This window comes from Mastigoproctus giganteus, chromosome 1 (assembly GCF_048544385.1).
Source record: "Mastigoproctus giganteus isolate SK-2022 chromosome 1, ASM4854438v1, whole genome shotgun sequence".
In the NCBI taxonomy this organism is placed as follows: domain Eukaryota; kingdom Metazoa; phylum Arthropoda; class Arachnida; order Uropygi; family Thelyphonidae; genus Mastigoproctus; species Mastigoproctus giganteus.
The window spans coordinates 37,624,811-37,647,624 of NC_143575.1; the positions used below are offsets into that span (position 1 = coordinate 37,624,811).

Consider the following 22,814-nt stretch of genomic DNA (forward strand, 5'->3'; position numbering starts at 1 on the left):
AAAAAGAAAAAGATTTTTGCCTCCATCTCATTTCCTTCATAGGTAAGTAAGTAGATAATGTATTGAATGACCCTCGTATCTTTCCACTTCAGCTGTACTGGTTTGCACTTCTTGTATTTGATGTTTGTCCTCTAGTTCTGATTCAGTTGTGTCCGTATTCCTCGTTCTTTTGAATTGGCCATTCACATCCTGCTTGATTTTTTTCATGGTTGTAGGAGCTATCAGATTCTTTGTGATGATGGTCCATCTCTGGTTTGCTATTTGCTGTTCAGTGATCCGAATAGTTCCAGCTGATTCACATAAGTTAGCATAGTATTCTGTAGTCATCTTAAAACCCAATTGCAGAACATAAAGATTTTGAACATCCATTACTCATGTTGAGATTAGTGCACCGTCATTGCTATTGGTTGTCTTGTAGTTTGTTCTGTGTTGTGTATTGTAGTTGTGCTTGTTGTTAAAAGAAAGTTAGATTACAGCAATACCCCTCATAGCACTGATGATTGGTACCGAAACTATTCCTTGTTATGTGAAACCATGCTAATTGAGGTATAATTATAATGGATTTTGGTTGAATGCATAGCAGAGAAACAGTCTATAAACAAATTATAATAAATCTATAAACAATTTGCTTTTGATAGCCAATTAAAAGGATCTGAAATAAAAAAATATTGCAAAAAAATTTTTAATGAAAAGGAAACATCATCAGAGATGAGAAAAAAACTTTAAAAAGGGCGGTTGTTTATTTAGGTATTTCAATAATGAAGTCATCTCTTCTTTTTCTCAGCATTCAAGTGTTTGTAGCATCAAATCCCATCTTGTAAAATTTGCTGTATCTTGATGCTATGTTCAACATTCAGATCTCCATTCATAATCGCCTCGCAGGCCATGTCAACCCCTTGAAAAACTTTCTCCAATTCTTCTGTTGAAAATACTTTTGGTGCCACTTCAGAATTGTGTTCCTCTTCTTCATATGCAGTTTGCTCATCAATTTCAAGGAGAGTTGCATTATCTAAGTCACTTGCATGTGAGTCAATGCAGTCGCGTACATTGACAGCATCCAAAGTTCCAAATCCCAAGTCTTTTCCGATCTTCACAATATCTTCGGCAATTGTCTGAACTTGTGATTCAAAACCAGTGAAATCATTTACCAAATGGGGCAAAACATGCTGCCAAACAGAATGCATGTTGTTGGCAGTGCTTTCTAACCAAGATGCGGATATATTTTCGATCGTATTTAAAAGGGTAAAAAATAAATTGTGAAATGAAAAGTTTGAAAAGCTGTCACATCTTCTCATCAAGATGAAATTAAGAATACCGAACACTGTTGCACGTTGCAGCTGACTGCCTGAGGAGAGCTATTGTCACATGTGCATGTGAGACAATAGAGTTGGCACCACAGCATATATGTACCGTACCTAGGCTACGACATTGCAGCATATATGCAGAGTACGTGTCTAGGCTATTGAATGAGTTTTAATATGTACAGTAAATTTTCCACTTAAACTTAATTGAAAACCATGTTATAGTGAAACCTGTGCTGTTTGAAGCTGTGCTAAACAAGGTATTGCTGTACTTTAAATATTTAAATAGTTCTCTTTTTTCTTTTTTTTTTATATAGCATTTGTTTGAGAAAGATTATGTTACTTTGTATTTGCTGAGTTGTTATGAAGCAACTATGGCAGTCAATTTGCATAAGTAAGCATGGTGTGCTATAGTAATCTTAAAAGCAGATTGTGGAATGTAAAGATTTTGAATAGCAAATATACAGTGGTCTGTCCCTCATTAATGATATTTTGGTTTATGATACACCCCTCATTGGATCCTATGCATTTGATTAATAATGAAAGTTTCAATTAATGATATACAGACAGTAACTATTTTTATCATTTATTTTAGAGCATTATTTTCAGCCAAGAAAAGTGCTCATAAACCACACAGTCATCATGTTTGGCCATTCAAAGCACTTTAAAATCATGAGTTCGCATGGTACTTGTCTATCATCCACCCACCAGTGTAAGTTACAAGTTAATCTAACTTGTGTATATTTATGTATAAATAAATATACATACCCCTCTCTGATTTTTGTAAATCTGTTGCAGTTTTACTAAATTAAATCAATAGTTGGGGCCCCAAATGTAAGTGTAAAATAAAAATAAAAAAAATCAGGAAATTAGTTTCTGTGCAAACAAAGCCAGGAATTATTTCAAAATATGAAAACAGCATTAAAGTTATGTGAAAAGATCATTATGCAATGAACCTTTTTAGCCAAAGATAATAATTTTACAGTTTTTGCCTCTAGAAGTTAAAATTGGTTTAAAAATTGTTATGTAAACAGCTGATACTGTCTTTTGGCTAATTTCTCATTTTCTCCAAATGAATTTGTTGAATTGGCATCCTGCATGGCTTATTCTGTTGTTTATTTCCATGTCTTATTTTCCTTCTTCATTCAAGACCATGCCTAGATCTACAAAGTTACTGATTTTTTTCCCAATTTTTATTCATTTAATCTACACTCTAAATTTTCCTTCTCTCCCAACTTAAATAACTTTTCTTTTTTTTTTTTTTTTGTCAGTAATTTTCATGCCAAATTATATAGGGCTTTTATCTAATTCACAGATTTAAATAATACCTTACAAGAGTTTTTGAAAATCTTGCAAGGTATTATTTAGCAGTACAATATTATCAGCATATTTATATTCAGTGGTACCAAAAACAAAATGGCTGGGTTACGTCAGGTGTAGTGCTGGTAGAACTGGATTTGGAAAAAAAAAAAAAGACTAAAAATTGTTATTTATTTATTTTTTTCTTTCTTTCTTTCTTGCTTTGTTTTGTGGTCTCTCCTCTCAGTTCACTTTACTCAAAATTGTTATGGCTAAGTGATCAAAAAAATCCTGTCATTAGCATATTAAATAATTACCTTTTAACATGTATGCATTCAAAAACTTGATTAATCTGACTTTTTTAACAATTAAAATTCCTTCGAATGGCATATATATATCTCAAATACCGTATAGATATTTGTGATTTGTTGCACTCGTGAATGCTATTAAATGACCATTTTGATGTTTAGTTACTAATTTTATAATTAGTAACTAAATTAGTAACTTAAACTTACATATAATAGTACTTTGAATCTGTAATTTTAATATATATGCAGTAAGTTTAAGAAGTCATTTTTGATTGTGTTTGAAAACTTCTAGGTGGATAATTATAATTATCCACCTAAAAGTTTAATGGCATAAATGCCATTAAACTTACGTATAATGACACTAAAATGTGTATTTTTATGTTAAAGATTGATTTTTCTGGATATTTTTTATTCAAAAATTATTTTTATAGATAAGAGAAATTGTTGAAAGTATATCATGGCAAGTTATAATGAGTTAATACACAGATAATACAGATTAGTGGAGTTTGTGAATGAAATGTGTTTAATGTAACCCATTTCCACTCTTAGAAATGGGTTACATCCTGAGTGTCTGGTGTAGTTCCACCTTCTGGTAACTTTCCTTAAAATATTGTAATTTAAACTCTTTTTGCAATAAATGAAAGTAACTGAATGACATTAAATGTACATATAAGTAATTTTAATAATGAAATCTTTAATCATAATAAAATAAATGTAATAGCCTTACAGAGACAGCAGTACAGTATAGTAATTGTCATAATAACTTCTTACAGATGTTGAGTCTCCTTTTATGTTTGAAGTCACAGCATTATCAACATCACACATTACAGTCTCCTTTGAGCATCCTTTGGAAGAATCTTTGGCAACCGGTAAATGCATCTAAGGGTAGCATTAATATTTTGGTTATTAATTTTTGCTTAAATTGTTTTTAACTTATTCTGTTTTACTGAAGTAGTAAGTAATCAAATCTCCAGAGAAACATAATAGTCATTTATAAAATTTGTACAAAAGAAAAAAGCATGATTTTTTTATTTTGATAAAATATTTTTCTACATCTGTTTATCTATCACTCGATCTAGTTTCACCAACTTCTGGGTCTGAAAGACATCTGAAACTAACGGGTGTCATATCCTGCTCTGATTTTCATGCTGCTGTCTGTTATTAATTGTGTCTACTATTACTTGAAAACACAGATAACAGATGGCAACAAGTACAGGAAGACTTACAAGATAATTCATATGTAAATGGATACATTATTTGAAACAACCTTGAAAGTGTGAATTTGCATGTGTATTCATGGAAGGTTTAAGTAATAAATATTATTTGAAATGAAATTGAGAACAGATTGTAGGAGACGTAGTTCTTCCCCTTTTCTTCAGAATACTTAAAGAAGGTTTTTAATGATTTAAAACTTGATCCATTTATTAATTTATGTGATTTTCTTCTTTGTTTTGGAAGTTCTTATTGATATTGATCCAGTTTTCTGAATATATGTGAGCTCCACTAGCATCTGGCTTTGTGGAAAGAATTTCTTCTTAGAATTTTTAAAATTTGAAAAATATGAAAATTTGTACATTAATTTGTTGAAACAAACACTATTATACTACATGCAAATTAAGGTCATACTTGAGATGGTGCAAATTTTGCTGCCTGTCCCAAGCTACCTTAAATTAAAATAAAATAAAATTTAGCAAAGAAATTAATCAAAATCAATCATAAATAGATTAAGAAGGATGTAAAGCTGCTGCAATGAGTACAGAGAAGGGCAACAAGATTAGTAAATGGAGCAAAGGGTTGCTCTTACAAAGAAAGGCTTAAGTTTTGCAGATTACAGTGTCTAGAGACTAGGCTCCTGCGAGGTGATCCGGGGCCTCCGTAGCCAGTTGGGCAGGAGCAGCAGAGCGCAGCACACGTTTCTTGATTAGACCGGGGTTTGAGCCTGTGACCACCAAATACGGAGGATGCGGAAAGGTCAGGGAATGACCACCACGTATCCCCGGAGCAATATGGCCTTAGTTGCTAATGCTCCTAAAAATCAAATAACAACAACAACAGCGAGGTGATCTGATTGAGGTGTATAAAGTCTTGAATGCTTTGAGCATGCTCAGTGCTAATGGGATTCTTCCTCTTGCTCAGAATAATCACCTGAGAGGGCATAAATTCAAATTGAGGAAAGACAGTTGTAGGATAGATGTGCGGAAGTTTGCCTTTAGCCAGTGGGTAGTTAATTGGTGGAACAGACGTCTATCTTTTGTTGTGGAAGTGGATAGCCTAAATAAATTTAAGGCTGAGATATAGACAGTTATTTGGAACAAATGGAGGGGTGAAATGGGAGTGGGGTTTTTTTTTTTTTTAGCTGATGCTGCATAAGCTTGCTTTCTTGCATCGTATGCCTCTACTAATGCTAATGCTAAATACTGACACTCACCTCCAGTATTGCATAGAGTATGTACACCCCACATCAACCACATAGGAATATCAGAACTCTCATGGAAAGAGTTAACATAAAGAGAAAGAAAGAAATCAAATAGAGACAAAGAAGCCACAAGGACAGTCTGCGCCTTGAGTTCCAAAAGATAATATTTCGATCCTTATGATAAGTGATAGCAGTACTTACCAGAACTGGTGCCAACCCTTATCTGCATTTCAATGTAATTTTAATCACAGTTTATAAAAGGTGACAGCACCCAAATAGCTTTGAATATTGGGACAGATCATGCCAGTTATCCTCAGCTGTATGATAATATGGACATGGCTGCAGTTATAGTTTAGACACAGCACAGGGTTAAGGGGAAGTCTTGTCTGACAATTATGATTGGATACTATGATGTAGTCACAAAGGAATTGGATGCAAAAAATAATTTTGATATCATATACTTGGATTTAGGAAAGCTTTTGATACTGTTGCACATGGAAGACTACTGTACAAATTTGAGCAGTGTGGCATTAAGGGCAAGTTGTTACAATGAATAAAAGAATGATTGAGCGGGAGAAGACAGAGAGTGGTTATCAATGGACACTGCTCTTCATGAACTAATGTTATTAGTGGAGTCCCCCACTGTTCGGTGTTGGACCCATTGTTGTTTTTGATATTTATCAATGATATTGATGAAGGTATATCAGGGTTAATGTCTTAAGTTAGCATTAGCATTAGCATTAGTAGAGGCATTTGATGCAAGAAAGCAAGCTTATGCAGCATCAGCCAAAAAAAAAAAAAACCCACTTCCACTTCACCCCTCTGTTCGTTCAAAATACCTGCCCAGCTGAGCCTTAAACTTATTTAGGCTATCAACCTCCACCACAAGGGATGGCAGTCTGTTCCACCAACCAACCACCCGTTGGCTAAAGGCAAACTTCCGCACGTCTATCCTACATCTGTCTTTCCTCAATTTGAATTTATGCCCTCTCAGGTGATTTTTCTGAGCTAGAGGAAGAATCCCATCAGCATTGAGCATGCTTAAACCATTCAAGGCTTTATACACCTCAATCAGATCACCTCGCTGGTGCCTAGTCTCCAGACACTGTAATTTGCAAAACTTAGCCTTTCTTCGTAAGAGCACCCCTTTGTTCCATTCACTAATCTTGTTGCCCTTCTCTGTACTCGTTCCAGCAGCTCTACATCCTTCTTGAAATGAGGCCTCCAGACCTGTATACAGTACTCTAGGTGTGGCCTGACCATTGCCTTATACAATGGAATAATCACCTCCTTATCCCTGCTGGACAAATTCCTGTATATCATTGACAATACTCCATGAGCTACTCTTGCAGCCCATCTGCACTGTCAGAGAACTTCATATCTGCCTGCACAATCACCCCAAGTCCCTTTCATTCTCTACCACTGTCAGTGTAGTACCACAGAGTTGATACGTTGCTCTGGGGTTGCTGTTTCCCATGTGTAGTACTTTACATTTGTCAATGTTAAACTTCATTTGCCACCTCTCAGCCCATCTGCTCAACCTTTCCAGATCCTGTTGCAGCAGCATAGTGTCAGTAGTGTCCTTGACAACCCTGCCAACCTTTGTATCATCTGCAAACTTGGACATTAAGCTTGATATACCATCATCAATATCATTTATAAATACAGAAAACAACAATGGACCCAACACTGAGCCCTGAGGGACTCCACTAATAACATCAGTCCACGATGAGCAGTGTCCATTGATTACCACTCTCTGTCTTCTCCCCCTCAACCACCCCTTTATCCATAGCAGCAATTTGCCTCCAATGTCACACTGCTCCAATTTGTGTAGCAGTCTTCCATGTGCAACAGTATCAAAAGCCTTTCTAAGATCCAAGTATATAATATCAAAGTTATTCCCTGCATCCAGCTCTTTTGTGACTGCATCATAGTATCCAATGGCCGACCGGGCCAGCCGAGTGGTTAAAGTACTGCCCGGCAACCCAAAGGTCGCGGGTTCGATTCCCGCCTTGGGCTTGGATCAAAGTACTGCAAAAACCTTGGGAGGTGCAATATGGCCACAGAAGCCGATGCGCCAACAACTACCAAATCAAAAAAAAAAAAAAAAAAAAATAGTATCCAATCAAGTTGGTCAGGCAAGACTTCCCCTTAACAAAACCATGCTGTGTCTGAGCTATAACTGAAGTCTTGTCTAAATGATCCTGCAGTGCTTCTTTAACCAGTGCCTCCATTAATTTTCCTGGAACAGAAGTTAAGCTCACAGGTCTATAATTACTTGTTTCAGCCTTTGATCCTCCTTTGTGAATTGGGGTCACATTTGCACATTTCCAGTCCATGGGTACCTCCCCTGAGTCCAAGGAAACTCTCATAACTATGGCTAAGGGTTTGCTTACTTCCTTTGCTGCCTCCTTTAATATAACTGGATAGATCCCATCCACTCCGGGTGCCTTTCTTGTGTTTATCTTCAACAGTTTCTCCTCCACTTTACTCCCAGTTATTTCAAGATTCTGTAGCTTACTGCTAGAGTTGAATACACCTCTGGCATTTCCCTTGCTGAATAACTCCTCATGTGTGAATGTCGATGCAAAATATTCATTTAGTTTGTTAGCTACCTGAGCAGGATCATCAACAGTTGACCCATCAATATCAAGTGGACCAATCTGATTCATCCCCTTCCTTCTGGAGTTTACATAAGTAAAGAACTCTTTGCTGTTTTTCTTTGCATCCCTTGCCAAGGATTTCTCGTAATCTGCCTTCGCCTGCCTAACCTCCTTTGTAACTTGGTTGCATATCAACTTGTATCTATCATAGGCTTCTGTGTCATGTGTTAATTTGTAAGTATCCCATGCATTTTTCTTCTCTGCCATATGCCTCATTAGTACATCTGACATCCATTTTGGCCTAAACCTTGAACAATATTTCTTAGTTGGTATGTAAAGCCTAGTAGCTTCCAAGATAAGTTCTTTGAATGCTTCCCATTTTGAATTTGCTGTTGGTAACATCATCAGTTGGTCCCACTGTATAGAATTTAAATACTGTCTCAGTCCATCGTAGTCGCCTTTACGGAAGCAATAACCCTTCCCTTTACCCCTAATGGTAGTTACCTCTTTCAGTAAATCCAACTTCAGCACACTGTGATCACTGCCACCTAGTGGTTCATTTATCTGCAGATTCTTAATGCATGAAGAATCACTGCTGATAATCAAATCAAGAGTATTACTCCCTCTAGTTGCCTCCCGAACATGCTGATGTAGAAAACAATCATCCAATAAATCCACAAAAGCCCTGCTAGTGTGTGAGTAACCAGCCCCCAAATTCCAGTCAATATCTGGGAAATTAAAATCTCCCATTATAAGACTCTCTGATTTACTGGCCCACTCTATTTCCCTGTACAGTTCCTTATTATACTCATCAGAGTCATTAGGCCTATAGCACGCTCCTACTCTCAATTTTGATCTCCCAATGCTTATGTCACACCAAACTGACTCAACACTGCACTGTCCAGCGATGTCGACTGGCTTCACTTCCTTGGTTTTTATGTGTTTCTTAACGAATAGCATAACCCCTCCCCCCTTCCTATCCTGTCTATCCTTTCTGTAGATGTTGTACTCCCCAAATTGCAGTTCTGCATCCCTTATATCTGTGTGACACCACGTCTCTGATATCCCAACAATATCTGCCTTCGATGTTTTGAGCAATACCTCAAATTCATCAAATTTATTTACTAAACTCCTAGCATTGGTGTACACGCAAGTATACCTGCACCTGTTTCTATTCTTAGCTACCCTAACACAACCCATGTGTTTACTTGTACCGCAATGGCTCCCAGCAGTCTCTGAAATACCATGCATCTTGTTTTTCAGGCTTCTGCTCATTCTAATAGAAGCAGTGCAAGAATCTCTTTCACCTCTGCCAGTGGCTACTGTCAATCTATTGGTCTTTGTCTCCCTCCAAGCTATCAGTTTTCCGACCCACCTAACACTGCCTCGATAGCATCAGCAAATATTCTTGCACCCTTTCTATTTAAGTGTATCCCATCCCTGTAGAAGCAATCTCTCCTGTTAACAAGTACAATCCAGGCTGAAAAAAAATTCTACCCCTTGAGCCTTGCACAATCTTTCCAGGGCCGAATTGATTGACAAGGCTCTCAAGTTTGCAGATAATACAAAGATTAGTAAGGTTGTTAATGACAGTAATGATAGTACACTACTGCAACAGGATCTCGAAAAGTTGAACAGATGGAGAGATGGCAACTGAAATTTAACGTTGACAAATGTAAAGTACTGCATATGAGTAGCATTAACCCCAGAATAACGTATCAACTGGGTGGTACTACACTTAGGGTAGTGGAGAATGAAAAGGACCTGAGGATAATTGTGCAGTCAGATATGAAATGTTCTGAGCAGTGCAGACAGGCTGCAAGAGTAGCTCTTGGTGTCTTGTCAAATATGCAGGAATTTTGCTAGCAGGGATAAGGAGGTGATTGTCCCCTTGTATAAGGCAATGGTAAGGCCACACCTTGAGTACTGCATACAGGTATGTAGGTCTCATTTTAGGAAAGATGTAGAGCTGCTGGAACGAGTACAGAGAAGGGCAACGAGATTGGTGAATGGAACAAAGGGTTGGCGTTATTACCAAGAAAGGCTTAAGTTCTGCAAATTGCAGCTTCTGGGAACTAGGCATCTGCAAGGTGATCTAATTGAGGTGTACAAGGCCTTGAATGGTTTGAGCAAGCTCAGTGCTAATAGGATTCTTCCTCTTGCCCAGATTACTCACCTGAGGGGACATAAATTCATATTGAGGAAAGACAATTGTAGAATAGATGTGCAGCAATTCGACTTTAGCCAGCCGGTCGTTGATAGTTGAACAGACTTCCATCTGTTTTAGTGGAGGTCAACAACTTAAATAAGTTCAAGGTAGAATTAGACAAACATTTGGAGTGAATGGATGGGTGAAATGGGAGGTGTTAGTTTTTTTTTTTTTTTTTTTGGCTGATGCTATATAAGCTTGCTTTCTTACATCATGTGCCTCTACTAATGCTAATATCTGCCACATTGGAGTTTGAAAGGTTCTGAAAAGTTGTGTATAACTGCACCTTGTCAGAAAGAAAGGTTGCTGATATGGCATCCAACCATCATCCCACAAGTCTGCAAGTTCCAGTCTACCACCCATACTTTAAAATACTGGTTTCACAGCCAGATGTATGAACTGTATACTGGTATGTCTGAGCCAGCGCATGTGTCAGAAGGCTTCTAGCACATACACAGAATTCACAGAGAGGTGTCCAAATACATATAAACATTTCCAACAATTATTCTAGTGCACAAATGACATAAGATGTTGAAAATGTTAATTACTTAATGTATGGGTTTCGCTTTTAGAATGCAAATAATGGCTGTTCAAAAAATAAGTATTAATAAGTATGCTTACTATAAATTACATGTAAAAAAATTTTCATTTTTCTTATGGTTAAAATTATTTGCCATAATACTAACAGCAACGATGTCATCCTCTGGCTGATTATTTAAAGCTATAATGAATTAAAATTTAACAAAAATAACTAGAAATTCAATTTTAAATAAATTTATAATTGAATTTCTAGTCAATAGGAACACTGAGACAGTGCACTGATCTCTCATTGTACCGAAACATAAAAGTATCCACCTGAACTTTAAAATACTAGCAACTGAAAATTTAACAGTACCATGAATATAAGTTATTTCCTAAGACAATATCCTTTGATCCATAACTGTTTGGAAGTTGTATATACAGTAAAATTCCAGTACACTGAATGCTGTTTAACAAAATTTTCACTGTAAAAAAATATATATATACACTGGTGTTCAAAGAAAGTGCATCACCCCTTAAAATTGTAATTGTTGTCTGAATAACATAAGTATATGGCAATATTTCTTACAGATTGCATCAGATAAGATTGACACACGTTGGTCATGACGTAACTGAATGCTGTTTAACAAAATTTTCACTATAAAAAAAAATATATATACACTGGTGTTCAAAGAAAGTGCATCACCCCTTAAAATTGTAATTGTTGTCTGAATAACATAAGTATATGGCAATATTTCTTACAGATTGCATCAGATAAGATTGACACACGTTGGTCATGATGTAATATTGCATCATCTGTTACTTTCAGCTGTATAAGCACGCTCTGCAAGAGTTGCAGTCATTCCTTGCTTGTGTCAGGATGGCGAGTTATGTGCAGTTGATGCCACAAAGTGCTATTGATGCTTTACATGAGGAAGGATGTTCTTCCCATCATATTGCTTATAGAGCATCTTGTAATCAGTCAACAGTGAGTAGATTTTTTCCCAAACTCAAGAATACTGGTTCTGCTGATAGGAAAAAAGGAACCAGACGCAAACGAGTCTCTACGCCAAAACAGGACCGTGTTTTGAAGCGCTTATGCCTTAAAACCGTAAAGCTTATAGAGAGAAAATAACTTTTCTCAGATGAGAAGAAATTCAACCTGCATGGCTCTGATGGGAGACAAACGATTCACTATAGATGTGGTGAAGAATACCATCCAGACTGTATGGGGTTGCATTTCGTATCATCTGCAGTTTATAAAAGGTTCCATAAATGCCAATGGATACCTGACATGGTGAAGAATACCATCCAGACTGTATGGGGTTGCATTTCATATCATCTGCAGTTTATAAAAGGTTCCATAAATGCCAATGGATACCTGGCTATATTGGAAGGCAAATTGCTGCCAACCATTAGAGATCATTTCAACCTGCCAAGTAACTGCATCTCTCAGGATAACTGTGCTCCTTCTCATCAGGCGAAAAGTGTAAGTACACATTTCTGTAGTTACTTTAGCTTCATTTCTGCTGACGAGGCTACTAGAGACGGTCGTGTTCAAAGCCGCTAAGTGGATTTTTCTTATTTATTGATTTAAAATTATTGTTTTTCTAAAACTTTTGATTTAAATTTAGTAGTATAACATTATTTTGTGATTTTCTGATTAATTTGGTGTATTTATTCTTTACTCGGCCTTGTAATTGCATAAAAGTATCGGTAAAGGTTTAAACGTGTTTCAACTCCGCTACCGTTCGTAATTTTCCCGCCTTTGTGATACGATAGTTATATACCTACTAGATAGCGTTAGTTGAACTTCGTTAGCAGTTATATTGTACGTTTAAATAAATACATATAACGACTTAGATTACAAACGTAATATAATTAATTATATTTAACATAATTAATAACATAACATAATTAATTATAATTAATTAATAAATTAATAGAATCATGACTCAGACCAGAGCAGCAAAGCAAAAGGCTCAAGCTAATGGAAGTGCTGTGGCTCAGAGCAGAACTGAGGGGGGCAGTTGTCCTCTGACCCACAGCCTTATAAAATGCACTGTTTGCTTGATGTTTGCAGAGCAATCGGGTACGGGACATGATACTGCCAAGGGGGATGTCTTTGTGTGTGCGCGATGCAAGGAGTGTATCGATATCAGGCAACAACTCGGCGTTCTTGTGGGCCTATATGAGAGCTTGAAGGACAGGGTGGATGCCCTCGAAGAAACTAAATTGAGGGGCCCATCAAGCTCTCAGCTGCCCACATCAACGCCAGAGCTTGCACTTGGGCATCGCGTGACACAGAAACAACCCCCAAGGCAGAATGCGCTGGTCTCGAAGGAACTAGTAGTTGTTGGTGACTCTATTGTCAGGGAAACGGGGAACATGCTTTGTAAAAAAGATAGGTGGAACAGGAACAGGGTATGTCTGCCAGGGGCAAAGGTTGATGACGTTGTAGAGCGAATATCATCTTTTAAGGGCACAAAAGGTGATATAGTTGTACACGTTGGCACTAATAATATTAAGAGTAGGAGACCGGCAGAATTACTTCACAAGTACAGGTCACTGTTGAACAAAAGCCGAGAATTAGGGTTGAATTTGAAAGTGTCTGCAATTCTGCCCAGACACGATAGGAGGGAGTATATGATGAGAGCCTTGTCGATCAATTCGGCCCTGGAAAGATTGTGCAAGGCTCAAGGGGTAGAATTTTTTTCAGCCTGGACTGTACTTGTTAACAGGAGAGATTGCTTCTACAGGGATGGGATACACTTAAATAGAAAGGGTGCAAGAATATTTGCTGATGCTATCGAGGCAGTGTTAGGTGTGTCGGAAAACTGCTAGCTTGGGGGGAGACAAAGACCAATAGATTGACAGTAGCCACTGGCAGAGGTGAAAGAGATTCTTGCACTGCTTCTATTAGAATGAGCAGAAGCCTGAAAAACAAGATGCATGGTATTTCAGAGCCTGCTGCGAGCCATTGCGGTACAAGTAAACACATGGGTTGTGTTAGGGTAGCTAAGAATAGAAACAGGTGCAGGTGTACTTGCGTGTACACCAATGCTAGGAGTTTAGTAAATAAATTTGATGAATTTGAGGTATTGCTCAAAACATCAAAGGCAGATATTATTGGGATATCAGAGACGTGGTGTCACACAGATATAAGAGATGCAGAACTGCAATTTGGGGAGTACAACGTCTACAGAAAGGATAGACAGGATAGGAAGGGGGGAGGGGTTATGCTATTAGTTAAGAAACACATAAAAACCAAGGAAGTGAAGCCAGTCGACATCGCTGGACAGTGCAGTGTTGAGTCAGTTTGGTGTGACATAAGCATTGGGAGATCAAAATTGAGAGTAGGAGTGTGCTATAGGCCTAATGACTCTGATGAGTATAATAAGGAACTGTACAGGGAAATAGAGTGGGCCAGTAAATCAGAGAGTCTTATAATGGGAGATTTTAATTTCCCAGATATTGACTGGAATTTGGGGCCTGGTTACTCACACACTAGCAGGGCTTTTGTGGATTTATTGGATGATTGTTTTCTACATCAGCATGTTCGGGAGTAATACTCTTAGTTATCTAGAGGGAGTAATACTCTTGATTTGATTATCAGCAGTGATTCTTCATGCATTAAGAATCTGCAGATAAATGAACCACTAGGTGGCAGTGATCACAGTGTGCTGAAGTGGGATTTACTCAAAGAGGTAACTACCATTAGGGGTCAAGGGAAGGGTTATTGCTTTTGTAAAGGTGACTACGACGGACTTAGACAGTATTTAAATTCTATACAGTGGGACCAACTGATGATGTTACCAACAGCAAATTCAAAATGGGAAGCATTCAAAGAACTTATCTTGGAAGCTACTAGGCTTTACATACCAACTAAGAAATATTGTTCAAGGTTTAGGCCAAAATGGATGTCAGATGAACTAATGAGGCATATGGCAGAGAAGAAAAATGCATGGGATACTTACAAATTAACACATGACACAGAAGCCTATGATAGATACAAGTTGATATGCAACCAAGTTACAAAGGAGGTTAGGCAGGCGAAGGCAGATTACGAGAAATCCTTGGCAAGGGATGCAAAGAAAAACAGCAAAGAGTTCTTTACTTATGTAAACTCGAGAAGGAAGGGGATGAATCAGATTGGTCCATTTGATATTGATGGGTCAACTGTTGATGATCCTGCTCAGGTAGCTAACAAACTAAATGAATATTTTGCATCGACATTCACACATGAAGAGTTATTCAGCAAGGGGAATGCCAGAGGTGTATTCAACTCTAGCAGTAAGCTATAGAATCTTGAAATAACTGGGAGTAAAGTGGAGGAGAAACTGTTGAAGATAAACACAAGAAAGGCACCCGGGGTGGATGGGATCTATCCAGTTATATTAAAGGAGGCAGCAAAGGAAGTAAGCAAACCCTTAGCCATAATTATGAGAGCTTCCTTGGACTCAGGGGAGGTACCCATAGACTGGAAATGTGCAAATGTGACCCCAATTCGCAAAGGAGGATCAAAGGCTGACACAAGTAATTATAGACCTGTGAGCTTAACTTCTGTTCCAGGAAACTTAATGGAGGCACTGGTTAAAGAAGCACTGCAGGATCATTTAGACAAGACTTCAGTTATAGCTAAGACACAGCATGGTTTTGTTAAGGGGAAGTCTTGCCTGACCAACTTGATTGGATACTATGATGCAGTCACAAAAGTACTGGATGCAGGGAATAACTTTGATATTATATACTTGGATCTTAGAAAGGCTTTTGATACTGTTGCACATGGAAGACTACTACACAAATTGGAGCAGTGTGACATTGGAGGCAAATTGCTGCTATGGATAAAGGGATGGTTGAGGGAGAGAAGACAGAGAGTGGTAATCAATGGACACTGCTCATCGTGGACTAATGTTATTAGTGGAGTCCCTCAGGGCTCAGTGTTGGGTCCATTATTGTTTTCTGTATTTATAAATGATATTGATGATGGTATATCAAGCTTAATGTCCAAGTTTGCAGATGATACAAAGGTTGGCAGGGTTGTCAAGGACACTACTGACACTATGCTGCTGCAACAGGATCTGGAAAGGTTGAGCAGATGGGCTGAGAGGTGGCAAATGAAGTTTAACATTGACAAATGTAAAGTACTACACATAGGAAACAGCAACCCCAGAGCAACGTATCAACTCTGTGGTACTACACTGACAGTGGTAGAGAATGAAAGGGACTTGGGGGTGGTTGTGCAGGCAGATATGAAGTTCTCTGAGCAGTGCAGATGGGCTGCAAGAGTAGCTCATGGAGTATTGTCAATGATATACAGGAATTTTTCTAGCATGGATAAGGAGGTGATTATTCCATTGTATAAGGCAATGGTCAGGCCACACCTAGAGTACTGTATACAGGTCTGGAGGCCTCATTTCAAGAAGGATGTAGAGCTGCTGGAACGAGTACAGAGAAGGGCAACAAGATTAGTGAATGGAACAAAGGGGTGCTCTTACGAAGAAAGGCTTAAGTTTTGCAAATTACAGTGTCTGGAGACTAGGCACCAGCGAGGTGATCTGATAGAGGTGTATAAAGCCTTGAATGGTTTAAGCATGCTCAATGCTGATGGGATTCTTCCTCTAGCTCAGAAAAATCGCCTGAGAGGGCATAAATTCAAATTGAGGAAAAACAGATGTAGAATAGACGTGCGGAAATTTACCTTTAGCCAGCGGGTGGTTGGTTGGTGGAACAGACTTCCATCCCTTGTGGTGGAGGTTGATAGCCTAAATAAGTTTAAGGCTCAGCTGGACAGGTATTTTGAACGAACAGAGGGGTGAAGTGGAAGTGGGTTTTTTTTTTTTTTTTTTGGCTGATGCTGCATAAGCTTGCTTTCTTGCATCAAATGCCTCTACTAATGCTAATGCTAAAAAATGGTTGGAAGAACGGTCCATTACAACTCTTAGCTGGCCAGGAAATATCTCTGCCTGACCTGAATCCTATAGAGAACTGTTGGCATCGTATGGAATTTGCAGTTGCCTGAAAGAAACCAAAGACCCTTCATGAACTTCAGGAAGCCATAATTCGTGTTTGGAACCACGAACTATCAGTTGATTATCTTCAGAAATTTATCTTGTCGATGCAAATATTTAGCTTTTTTCTGTTTATGTACTACCTGTAGGCATCAGGGCCAGAGGCAGTTCAACTAAATATTAGTTTGCACCTGGTGAACTTTTCATTTTGTTTTCCATTTAAAATGATAAACTGAAGCAACTTGAGGGCTTCTGATAACATTTCAGCCATAATTGTCGTGTTTAGCAAAACTGTTGTATAAAGGTTGCAAATGCTCATTTTGGAATATTTTGAGAGCACCATTAATAAATATCTTTTGTTTATATTTCTATTTGTGATGCTAGTCATTAATATAACATAACATTGTGAAAATGGGTTAGAAATGTGAAATTCCTAGGTGAATGCACTTTCTTTGTACACCATATTCCTATGTGCCAGCCAACTTATATTATAATTACCGTATTTTCTGGTGTATAAAATACACCTCGAATTTTTAATAATAAATGTGGAAATAAATAAATCCCAATTTCTTTTTTCATATTACTATATTTAAACATTTAAGAATTACAACTATAAGAATTTTAATAATGTAAAATTGAATCCAAGAGCCATTATCAATTAAAATCCAGAATGGTCACCTTCACTATAATTCTTACTACCAAAATTAATTTCACTGTCATCCTGTTCTTCATCTTCATCATCCGAATGTTCATACCGAAAATTATCTTCAGTACTATCTAACGAATTGCTGATTCCACACTTTTTAACAGAGTTCTGTACTATTTCCTTCTTTATTTTATCCCAGGAGTCCTTAACCCACTGACGCACCTTTGTAATACTTGGCTGTTTCAGTGCTCTGTTGGGTGGCTTTCTGTGTTTATCATCCAATGGTTCCACTCTTCTCTCATGTATGTTTTAAAGGGTTTGTTGAGAGATATATCAAGTGGTTGAAGCTGAGAAGTCAGGCTTCCTGGAATTACAGTCAATTCTGTGTTGGCTTCTTTAAAAAAATTTTAAATGAAATCTGCAATGTGAGATTTTAAATGATATAACACCAAAAGTGATTTTTCCCCCCCATCAATACTCTGCTTTTCAGTTCCACACCTTTTCTATCCATTTCGTCATTCCACCTTCATCCATTCATCCATTATCATGCGTGTGTAGAATTATTCCGAGTGGTGTTTTTTCTTTTATAAGTGTTTTTCTCTTAAATATTAGAAAGGGTGGCAGTTCTGTTCCATGAATGTTCATACAAAAAGTTGTCTTCAGTTCCATCTAATGAATTGCTGATTCGACGCTTTTTAAAAGAGTTCTGTACTATTTCCTTCTTTACTTTGGCCCAGGAATCCTTAACCTGCTGACACACCTGTGCAATACTTTGCCGTTTCAGAGCTCCATTGGGTGTATATTCATGGCTTTGTGTTTATCATCAAATGGTTCCACTCTTCTCTCATGTATGTTTTAAAGGGTTTGTTGAGAGATATAACAAGTGGTTGAAGCTGAGAAGTTGGGCCTCCTGGAATTACAGCCAATCCTGTGTTGGCTTCTTTAAATTTTTTTAAAATTAAATCTGTGATGTGAGATTTTAAGTGATCTAACCGAAAGTGATTTTTCTTTCATCAATACTCCGCTTCTTCAGTTCTGCACCTTTTCTATCCATTTCTTCATTCCACCTTCGTCTATCCATCCATTTTCATGCATGTGTAGAATTATTCATCAAAGCCTCGTCTGCTGACGAGGCTAGTAGGAGCCAGGTGTGTTCAAAGCCGCTAAGTGGATTTTTCTTATTTATTGATTTGAAAATATTGTCTTTCTGAAACTTATGATTTAAATTTAGTAGTATAGCATTATTTTGTGATTTTCTGATTAATGTGGTGTATTTATTCTTTACTCGGCCGTGTAATTGCATAAAAGTATCAGTAAGGGTATCAAATCCACGTGTTACAAGTTGCAACTCCGCTGAACGACAAGTTTTTTAGCCATATTTAGCCACTTTATTGAATATTTTTTACATCAAATTATTTTCTGTAGCTTATAGACCTATTAAGGATCATTAGTTTATTCTGAATTGAGACAGCAAGATTTGAAAGTTAATTAATACTTAAGTGTCTGTAGATTTACCATTCGTAACTTGCTGCCTTTGTCATACGATACGTTATATACCGAACTAGATAGCGTTAATATAGTATAGGTTATAATATTGTCAGTTGATCAGTAGAATCTATTAAACTTGTTGAACTTCGTTGTCAATTAAATTGTACTTTTAACTAAATACATATAACGACTTAGATTACAAAAGTAACATAATTAATTAATACATAACTGATACAGAAATTATGTAAAGGGAACTCGTAGATAATTAATACTTGACACTGAAAAATATATATACCGTTATAACTGTGTTGAGATACAAGTTTAGGGTTATCATTTTGAACTGAAATTGAAATTTTATTAAAATTAATAGAAATCATGACTCAGACCAGAGCAGCAAAGCAAAAGGCTCAAGCTAATGGAAGTACTGTGACACAGAGGAGAACTGAGGGGGGGCAGTTGCCTTCTGAATCACAGCCTTTTAAAATGCACTGCTTGCATGATGTTTGTGGAGCATTCAGGTACGGGACATGATATTGCCATGGGAGATGTCTTTGTGTGCGCGCGCGATGCAAGGAGTGTATCGAAATCAGGCAACAACTCAGCGTTGTTATGGGCCTATATGAGAGCTTGAAGGACAGGGTGGATGCCCTCAAAGGAACTAAATTGAGGGGCCCATCAAGCTCTCAGCTACCCACATCAATGCCAGAGCATGCACTTGGTCATCACGCAACACAGCTGCAACCCCCAAGGCAGAATGCACTGGTCCCACAGGAACTAGTAGTTGTTGGTGACTCTATTGTCAGGGAAATGGGGAACTTGCTTTGTAAAAAGGATAGGTGGAACAGGATCAGGGTATGTCTGCCACGGGCAAAGGTTGATGACGTTGTAGAGCAGATATCATCTTTTAAGGGCACAAAAGGTGATATAGTTGTACACGTTGACACTAATGATATCAAGGGTAGGAGACCGGCAGAATTACTTAAGAAGAACAGGTCACTGTTGAAAAAAAAGCCGTGAATTAGGGTTGAATTTGAAAGTGTCTGCAATTCTGCCCAGACACGATAGGAGGGAGTATATGATAAGAGCCTTGTCGATCAATTCGGCCCTGGAAAGATTGTGCAAGGCTCAAGGGGTAGAATTTTTTTCAGCCTGTACTGTACCTGTACTTGTTAACAGGAGAGACTGCTTCTACAGGGATGGGATACACTTAAATAGAAAGGGTGCAAGAATATTTGCTGATGCTATCAAGGCAGTGTTAGGTGGGTCGAAAAACTGCTAGCTTGGGGGGGGAGACAAAGACTAATAGATTAACAGTAGCCACAGGCAGAGGTGAAAGAGATTCTTGCACTGCTTCTATTGGAATGAGCAGAAGCCTGAAAAACAAGATGCAGGATATTTCAGAGACTGCTGGGAGTCATTGCGGTACAAGTAAACATATGGGTTGTGTTAGGGTAGCTAAGAATAGAAACAGGTGCATGTATACTTGCGTGTACACCAATGCTAGGAGTTTAGTAAATAAATTTGATGAATTTAAGGTGTTGCTCAAAATATCAAAGGCAGATATTGTTGGGATATCAGAGACGTGGTGTCACACAGATATAAGGAATGCAGAACTGGAATTTGGGGAGCATAACGTCTACAGAAAGGAAAGACAGGATAGGAAGGGAGGGGGGGTTATGCTATTAGTTAAGAAACACATAAAATCCAAGGAAGTGAAGCCAGTCGACATCGCTGGACAGTGCAGTGTTGAGCCAATTTGGTGTGACATAAGCATCGGAAGATCAAAATTGAGAGTAGGAGTGTGCTATAGGCCTAATGACTCTGATGAGTATAATAAAAAACTGTACGGGGAAATAGAGTGGGCCAGTAAATCAGAGAGTCTTATAATGGGGGATTTTAATTTTCCAGATATTGACTGGAATTTGGGGGCTGGTCACTCACACTAGCAAGGCTTTTGTGGATTTATTGAATGTTTTCTACATCAGCATGTTCGGGAGGCAACTAGAGGGAGTAATACTCTTGATTTTTTTGATTATCAGTAGTGATTCTTCATGCATTAAGAATCTGCAGATAAATGAACCACTAGGTAGCAGTGATCACAATGTGCTGAAGTGGGATTTACTCAAAGAGGTAACTACAATTAGGGGTAAAGGGAAGGGTTATTGCTTTTGTAAAGGTGACTACGACGGACTTAGACAGTATTTAAATTCTATACAGTGGGAAAAACTGATGATATTACCAACAGCAAATTCAAAATGGGAAGCATTCAAAGAACTTATCTTGGAAGCTACTAGGCTTTACATACCAATTAAGAAATATTGTTCAAGGTTTAGGCCTAAATGGATGTAAGATGAACTAATGAGACATATGGCAGAGAAGAAAAATGAATGGGATACATACAAATTAATCCGTGACACAGAAGCCTATGATAGATACAAGTTGATCTGTAACCAAGTTACAAAGGAGGTTAGGCAGGCGAAGGCAGATTACGAGAAATCTTTGGCAAGGGATGCAAAGAAAAACAGCAAAGAGTTCTTTACTTATGTAAACTCTAGAAGGAAGTGGATGAATCAGATTGGTCCACTTGATATCGATGGGTTTGTTATTGTTAGTTATTTTTGTTTTTAGGAGCATTAGCAACTAAGGCCATATTGCTCCAGGATATGCAGTGGTCATTCCCTGACCTTTCCGCATCCTCTGTATTTGGTGGTGACGGGCTCGAACCCCGGTCTAATCAAGAAGCGTGTGCTACGCACTGCTGCTCCTTCCCACCTGGCTACGGAGGTGCCTCATATCGATGGGTCAACTATTGATGATCCTGCTCAGGTAGCTAACAAACTAAATGAATATTTTGTATCGACATTCACACGAGGAGTTATTCAGCGAGGAGAATGCCAGAGGTGTATTCAACTCTGGCAGTAAGCTAGAGAATCTTGTAATAACTGAGAGTAAAGTGGAGGAGAAATTGTTGAAGATAAACACAAAAAAGGCACCTGGGGTGTTTGGGATCTATCCAGTTATATTAAAGGAGGTAGCAAAGGAAATAAGCAAATCCTTAGCCATAATTATGAGAGCTTCCTTGGACTCAGGGGAGGTTCCCACAGACTGGAGGTGTGCAAATGTGACCCCAATTCACAAAGGAGGATCAAAGGTTGACACAAGTAATTATAGACCTGTGAGCTTAACTTCTGTTCCAGGAAAATTAATGGAGGCACTGGTTAAAGAAGCACTGCAGGATCATCTAGACAAGACCAATGACAAATCTGACCAATTTGATTGGATACTATGATGCAGTCACAAAAGAACTGGATACAGGGAATAACTTTGATATTATATACTTGGATCTTAGAAAGGCTTTTGATAGTGTTGCACATGGAAGATTGCTGCACAAATTGGAGCAGTGTGGCATTGGAGGCAAATTGCTGCTATGGATAAGGGGGTGGTTGAGGTGGAGAAGACAGAGAGTGGTAAACAGTGGACACTGCTCATTGTGGACTAATGTTATTAGTGGAGTCCCTCAGGGTTCAGTGTTGGGTCCATTATTGTTTTCTGTATTTATAAATGATATTGATGATGGTATATCAGGCTTAATGTCCAAGTTTGCAGACGATACAAAGGTTGGCAGGGTTGTCAAGGACACTACTGACACTATGCTGCTGCAACAGGATCTGGAAAGGTTGAGCAGATGGGCTGAGAGGTGGCAAATGAAGTTTAACATTGACAAATGTAAAGTACTACATATGGGAAACAGCAACCCCAGAGCAACGTATCAACTCTGTGGTACTACACTGATGGTAGAGAATGACAGTGGGTGGTTGTGCAGGCAGATATGAAGTTCTCTGAGCAGTGCAGACGGGCTGCAAGAGTAGCTCATGGTGTATTGTCGATGATATATAGGAATTTTTCTAGCAGGGATAAGGAGGTGATTATTCCCTTGTATAAGGCAATTGTCAGGCCACACCTAGAGTACTGTATACAGGTCTGGAGGCCTCATATCAAGAAGGATGTAGAGCT

The 22,814-nt window shown here is 38.1% G+C and overlaps 1 protein-coding gene across 1 annotated transcript in view; it reads left to right on the top strand.

The window, feature by feature from the left end:
• Nucleotides 1–22,814, top strand: part of LOC150090711 (uncharacterized) — a 257,039-nt gene that overhangs the window by 218,021 nt on the left and 16,204 nt on the right. Inside the window, exon 15 of the mRNA XM_090369985.1 lies at nucleotides 3,682–3,777. Coding sequence (XP_090226111.1) covers nucleotides 3,682–3,777 — 96 coding nt within the window. The remainder of the gene's footprint in view (nucleotides 1–3,681; nucleotides 3,778–22,814) is intronic.